The sequence below is a fragment of the Triticum dicoccoides genome, chromosome 7A (assembly GCF_002162155.2).
Source record: "Triticum dicoccoides isolate Atlit2015 ecotype Zavitan chromosome 7A, WEW_v2.0, whole genome shotgun sequence".
Taxonomy (NCBI): domain Eukaryota; kingdom Viridiplantae; phylum Streptophyta; class Magnoliopsida; order Poales; family Poaceae; genus Triticum; species Triticum dicoccoides.
This window is the reverse complement of record NC_041392.1, coordinates 177,282,199-177,289,177: the sequence shown is the minus strand read 5'-3', so window position 1 is coordinate 177,289,177 and position 6,979 is coordinate 177,282,199. Positions and strand designations below refer to the sequence as shown.

Sequence of the window (6,979 nt, the reverse complement as noted above, 5' to 3'; positions counted from 1 at the left end):
ATGAAATTAGTTCCCTCAGTTGTGGTGGCAAATATAGTACACATAATTTATATTGTTATGCACTAGCGCGTGTGCGTGTGAAATAGATGTATTATGGTCCCGTATCCAATAAGATAGATATGTGTGTGTGTTAGAGAGAGAGGGAGGGAGAGGGAAAGGGAGAGAGAGAGTGAGGGAGAGCGTGTATGTATGAGAATTTGATGGTAAAAAAGATCGTCAATGTTACTTAATATGTATGAGAATATTAAATATAATATTAACATAATTGATATTGAACTCTTAAATTTAATATGAACCCGTTGCAACGCATGGGCGTTTTTCTACTTATCTGTAGCAGTCTATCTATATATATAACTCCGGCCCGCTGCCTTTCAATCAAACATACACTTCCTTCTCGACCCAAAGGATCGACAACAGCCATCACAATCGATCCGGCCTCCTAGGACTCCTCCACAATGGCGACTTCGCTCCCGCTCAGCTTCCTAGCGCCAGCATACAGCTTTGTCTCCAGCCACCGCCTCAGCCTCGCCGCCTTCCCCTTCTCAGCCACAGCCGCGCTGCGGTTCACCGCCTGGCTCAAACCCACTGTAAGCAGCGCCGTCCATCACTGCACCCCACTCTATGCCGGCCTCACTTTGCTCGCCGTCGTACTAGCCCTCTACATCAGGTCGACCAGGGTGCGCGCGGTGTACCTCGTGGACTACGCATGCTTCCGGCCGCCGGCCGCCCTCCGTGTGCCGCTCTCCAAGTACATCGAGCACAGCGTGCTCGCGCCGTGCTTTGACGACAAGAGCGTGGGCTTCCAGTCGCGCCTCATCGAGCGCTCGGGCTTCGGCGAGGAGACATGCCTCCCGCCGGCCTGCCACGTCATCCCTCCGGAGAAGACGCTCAAGGCGGCCCGCGCCGAGGCCGAGCAAGGGATATTCTCCGCCGTCGATGCCGTTCTCGCCAAGAGCGGCGTCCGCGCCGAGGACATCGGAGTAGTGGTGGTGAACTGCACCCTGTTCGCCCCAACGCCGTCCATGGCTGACATGGTGGTGCGCAGGTACGGGCTCCGCAGCGATGTCCGGTGCTTCAGCCTTTCCGGGATGGGGTGCAGCGCCGGGATAGCCGGCATCGGGCTCGCGCAGAACATCCTGCAGTGCGATAACAGGTGCAGGTACGCGCTCGTGGTGTCCACGGAGATTCTCACCTCGGATTACTACTCCGGCAACGAGCGCGCGATGCTGCTGCAGAACTGCCTCTTCCGGATGGGCGCGTCCGCGGTGGTGCTGTCCACGTCTTCCGCGCGGGCTCAGCACGCGCAGTACCGCCTCGCCCGGGTGGTGCGCACGCACGCGGGGCACGACGACCGCGCCTACGGGTGCGTGCAGCAGGAGGACGACGCGGCGGGCGAGCGCGGCATCGCGCTGTCCAAGGATGTCATGCCCGTGGCCGGCGACACGCTGAAGGCGCACATGACCGCGCTCGGGCCCCTCGTGCTCCCGGCGTCGGAGCTCCTTGCGTACGCGGTCTCGCTCGCGAGGCGCAGGCTGCTGCTCATGGCGGGGCAGAAGGACAGCAGCAAGCCGCGCGTCCCCGACTTCCGGATGGCGTTCGAGCACTTCTGCATCCACGCGGGCGGCCGTGCGGTGATCGACGAGCTGCAGCGCGGCCTCGGGCTGTCGGACAAGCAGGTGGAGGCGTCGCGCATGGCGCTGCACCGGTTCGGCAACACGTCGAGCAGCTCGACGTGGTACGAGCTGGCCTACCTGGAGGCCAAGTGCCGCGTGCGCAAGGGAGACCGTGTGTGGATGGTCGGGTTTGGGTCAGGGTTCAAGTGCAACAGCGCGGTGTGGGTGTGCATCCGGTCGCCGGTTCCTCTGGACAGCGGGCCATGGGAGGGCTGCATGCATCGTTACCCGGTGGCCGCGGCCCAGTGAGACTGATTTGCGGTGGTGGCCGTGTGCTTTGCTCCTCTGCTGTTTGAGAGACGATCCTTGCTGTTTGAGAGACGAGTAGAATTATTATTAAGATCCCACGAATATAGTATCGATTGAGATTTAGTAGTCCCTTTATTATTATTTTCAGTGTGAGAGACGAGTAGATGAACGGTATTTTTTTCTGCATGCACGCCATGATTTATGATGGGATTTAAAGTGAATTGACCAGCTATGTACGTCTTGTGCACATGACCATCTCCACTTTTCGGATGTCCTTTTCCTCTTTGCTTTCCACACCAAGGTGTTTTTTTTCCTTTCCCTTTTTTGCTTTCCACACTAAGGTTGGAATAAGTAATTTACGGACGTCCATTCCAACGAACGATATGCTAGTTCGGAGTTCCCCTTTCCCTTTTCGGTGCAACTTTTCATCCAACTAAATGATCCATTGCCCCAAATGATACAAAAGCAAAATGTGCTTAAAGCGAAGACAACTAAGGGCCTCTTTGATTCACAGGATTTTGAAAATGTAGGAATATGAAAAGTATAGGATTACAGTGGCATGTCAACTTGAATCCTATAAGATTAGCAAAGAGTGTTTGATGCCACATGAAAAACAAATAAAATGTAAAAAGAGGTTGAAGTGGATGTTAGTTTTTTATAAAATGTAGTACAAAAGATTCCATAGGATAAATTCCTATGGGATCCAATCCTATGAATCAAAGGGCCGACATAGGAAAAATTTCTAAGGATTTCAATCCTTCAAAAATCCTAAAGATATCCTTTGAATCAAAGGAGCCCTAAGTATATGCATCAGAACATATTTTATGTGCTTACGTGTTTTGTATATATGCGTCAGAACATATCTTAAAGTGAAGACAACTAAGTACTCCCTCCGTTCTAAATTACTTATCGCAGGTATGCATGTATCTAGATGTATTTTAATTCTAGATATATCCATTCCTGCGACGAGTAATTTGGAATGGAGGGAGTATATGCATCAGAACATATCATTTTGGGGGGACTATTTCGGACGAGATCCCTAGTTACATTTAAGTAATAAAGTGCCGGCATTTTTTTGCGGGGTAAAGGGAATTGTATTAAGTATAAGAAATGTTACAATCCCTAAGGATGCGGTCTAGAATAGACTGAGGACCTACTCCTAACCATACCACAGTACGACTCTCTTTAGGGCCAAATAAAGCGGCGGCATTGATTCTAAAAAAATAAATATATTTTGTTAGTGAAATAATATATTTTGTTAGTGAATTGGGTGTGAAACATTCCACCTAAGTGAAAAATGTGACCTATGAAATATTTAGAAAAGCGAAATAGAAATAGGTAATAAAATGAGTGAGATACTTATAATTCAAAAACATTTCAAAAAAGTGAAATATCTGTTTGATAAATATTTCAAATAAGCAAAGTTTGTGATTAGTGGAATATTTCAAAAGAAGCTAAATGGAAATAGGTATCAAACACATATTTTAATTATTTCACTTGATTCCAGAAATATTGAATACATATTTCAATTCATTTAATAAAAATATAATGGAAACCGTGATTTTTGTAAATATATCTGTCACATCCCTAGCTTCTGGCATTGCTCTAGGCTAGCTTCAGGTGTGCATCATGTCTATATTTTTGAAACTTGAATTGAGGAATATTGGAAGCCTCAAAACCCTAAATAAAAGAGGGGCAAAAACCCTAGAAATCTCATTCATTACTCCAAAAGGCTCTTCTTAAATGTTTGATAATTTTTGGTAAGGGTTCTGGTCCCAACCAAAATATTGAACATTTTTAAGGATTTATTTTTGGGACTTTGAATTTAAATCACTAGCTATTTGAATTTGAATTATATTCATATAATTAGAATATAATTTCAAATACCCCTGAAATATTTTATAAGCTTTTGGAAAAGTCCATCTAGCAATATAAAATCTTCAGAGGAGTTTTTGGCATTGTTTGAATTATTTTAAAATTCAAAACAGTGGCAAAATAAATTAATAAAACAAAACAGAACAGAAAAATATAAAACAGAACTTACCTGGACTTACCTGGCCTCACCCGTGCAGCCCACCAGAGCCGGCCCAGCTCCTGTGCTGGTCCAGCACTGTGCGGCCCAGCCCACCGTGGTCGCCACCGTCTTCAACCTCCTGCCAGTAGGCAGGAGGGCGTGTGCCCGACGCGCGCGCGCACGCTCCGGCCACCTCCTGCTTACCTGCTCGCCGCTGGAGGCACCCGAGGGAGCCACGCACCCCCCCTCGCCCCCTGCACCTCCCCTCTCTTCCCCTGGACCCCGTTCCCTCCTCTGCTTCCCTCCCGCGCACACCACCGAGCGGAGCTCGCCGTCATCGTCGCCGTACCCATGGCCACCGGCCACCCCTAGCCTCGCCGATGCACCCAGGAGCTCCGCCTCGACCCCCTCTTCCTTCCCACCGATCCACAGCCCTCCGGAAGCCCTGCATCGCCGCCATCGCCGTCGTCTTCTACCTCGGACCCGCCGGCCATCTTCGTCAAATTCGCCGGCTCCGGACCGTCCCCGACCTCGCCGAGCGTCCCCTCGTCATCGCCGTGAGTCACTGACCCTCTCCCCTAACTCAGCATGCTCCCCTCCATGCCGTAGCGCCGTTCCCCACGAGCACCGAAGCCACCGTCCGCCATTGCTGCTGCACGCATAGCCTCCGTGCTCCCCTGGCCCCACTGAGCTGCTCTTAGTGCTCCCCATGACTAGCAGGTGCTGCCCAGCCTCTCAGCTCGCTCGCTCGCCAAGCGTAGCCCCGTGCCCGTGCTGGCCCGAACTCCGGTCGCCGCCGCGGGCCCCGTTTCGGTGAGCTCGGGCCACCTCAGCCCCTGCCGTTTGCACAGATGGATGCGGGCGACTCCCAGCTACGCGTAGAGCCCCTCCTCCGTCCGTTTGGTCGTCGGAGCACGAAACCCGAAGGCCTCCGCCGCCTCGGCCTCGCCGGCGACTCACCGCCGGCGGGTTAGGCCCTCTTGACCAGGGGTTTGACCCCCCCCTGGGTCGATGACAGGTGGGGCCAGCCCCCCTTGTTAATTAGTTTAGTTTATTTTAACTAATTACCCCCCCTGCTGACACTGACATGCGGGCCCAGGCTCTAATTAAAATTAGGTTAGTTAGTTAGTCACTGACGTGTGGACCCCACACGTCAGGTTTGACCCTGACCGACCCCTGTTGACTTGCTGACGTCACGGTGACGCATTGCTGACGCAGTAAATGTTTTCTGGAATTTAAATAATTCTTAAATGATTTATTATTTCCAGAAAATAGCTAAAACTTCTAAAATTCATAAAAAATTAACCGTAACTCCAAATTAAATAATTTATATATGAAAAATTATCAGAAAAATTCAAGGAATCCATCTGTACCATTTTCATGCATGTTAGAACAACTTAGCACTACTGTTTAGCACAAATCATATAAAGGGCATTTAATTAATCACATATGGAGTTTGAATTTGAATTTTAGATTCAAACCAACTTCATTTAATCTGGTTTTAGGTGCATTAGCCCAAAACACATTCATATTGCCATGTCATAGCATGCATCATATTGTGCATTGCATTGATCGTGTTTTCTGTATTTGCCGGTATTTGTCCCCTCTCGATAGACGTGATACCGATGATGTGATCGTTGACACTAATGAAGACTCAATGTTATCTTCAGAAGTGCCAGGCAAGCAAAACCCCCTTGTTCATTCCGATAAGATCCCACTCTCTCGCTCCTGCTCTCTTTTACTGCATTAGGACAACAACGACATATTTGATACTTGCTGCGGTAGCTGAACCCTTTATCCTTTGCATGACCTGTCATTGCCACAGTAAATAGATGAAACCCACTAGCATGAGTAGGAGTTGTTTGAGCCCTGATGTGCCTACTCATTCATGCTTGTTTGTCATGCCTGCTACTGCTTAGAGTTGAGTCAGGTCTGATTCATCGGGGATGAATCAGAGGCGTGTGAACATGTCCTACTGTGTGTGAGCTAAGTGTGTGAACACGATTTGGTAAAGGTAGCGGTGAGAGGCCATGTAGGAGTACATGGTGGGTTGTCTCATTGCAGCCGTCCTCAGGAACTGAGTTCTGTGTTTGTGATCCATGATCAGTTACTACCACACATTGGGCTCCGGGCGCTCCAAGCCCTCTCGACTTATTAATCAACTTGATCTCTGTCCAGGAGTTGCAACTAGTTTCTGGTGTTTGTAGGCAGTGTTAGTAGTCTACCAAGTGGCACCCGGTACAGGTGGGCTTGGGACAGACTAGGCACAGTGGCCCGGTGTACCAAGTGGCACCCGGTTGGTGGGCTTGGGAACCGTGCACACATCGTTTGGGGCCGTAAGCGACACCCCGGCCGGATCTCCTTGCGGATGGAACCCGAATAGGCGATAAACCTGGACTAGAGACTTGTTCGGTTAGTCAGGTCGTGGCCGACTCCCTCGCCCGGCTTCCGCTTGAAGGTTGCCGAGGTACATGACGTGTACAGGGCGATAAGTGGCGAAAGCGTGTGTGAAGAAGTACACCCCTGCAGGGTTAACATCATCTATTCGAATAGCCGGATTCCTCGGATATGGAAACTTGGACCCCATTGCATAGTTCATAGACAAGTGAAAGTGGATACTCTAAAATACGCAAGATAAGCGTGAGTGCTATGGATGGCGTTCTCGTAGGGAGACGGGAGCGGATCCATAGTGGTGTATTGATATGGTGAATATGTGGACTCGTGTGCGCCACCTCAAAAGAGTTACTTGCAGTCGTAGTTCAGGATAGCCACCGAGTCAAAGCTGGCTTGCTGCAGTTAAACTCCACCAACCCCTTGTTGATAATGATGCATATGTAGATAGATCTGATGTAAGTCTTGCTGGGTACATTTGTACTCACGTTTGCCTATTTTATGTTTTTGCAGAGAGACTTCAGTCTCACTAGTAGTTCCGCTTGGACTTCGACGTTTAGCTTGTTACCTCAGCTACGATCTTGTGCCCTCGGCAAGATCTGATAGATAGTCAGGCTTCTCAGCCTTTTTCATTTATAGATGTCTGTACTCA

At 49.5% G+C, this 6,979-nt stretch overlaps 1 protein-coding gene across 1 annotated transcript; it reads left to right on the top strand.

Moving 5' to 3' along the window:
• The first annotated feature begins 392 nt into the window (after nucleotides 1-392).
• On the top strand, nucleotides 393-2,183 carry LOC119332481 (3-ketoacyl-CoA synthase 6-like). Its single transcript, XM_037605663.1, has one exon. The coding sequence runs from the start codon at nucleotides 456-458 to the stop codon at nucleotides 1,920-1,922; it is 1,467 nt and encodes a 488-aa protein (XP_037461560.1). The 5' UTR covers nucleotides 393-455; the 3' UTR covers nucleotides 1,923-2,183.
• The last annotated feature ends 4,796 nt before the right edge of the window (nucleotides 2,184-6,979 follow it).

Excerpts from the sequence above, each read along its gene's own strand:
- LOC119332481 (XM_037605663.1), top strand. The coding sequence starts at position 456 with ATGGCGACTTCGCTCCCGCTCAGCTTCCTAGCGCCAGCATACAGCTTT.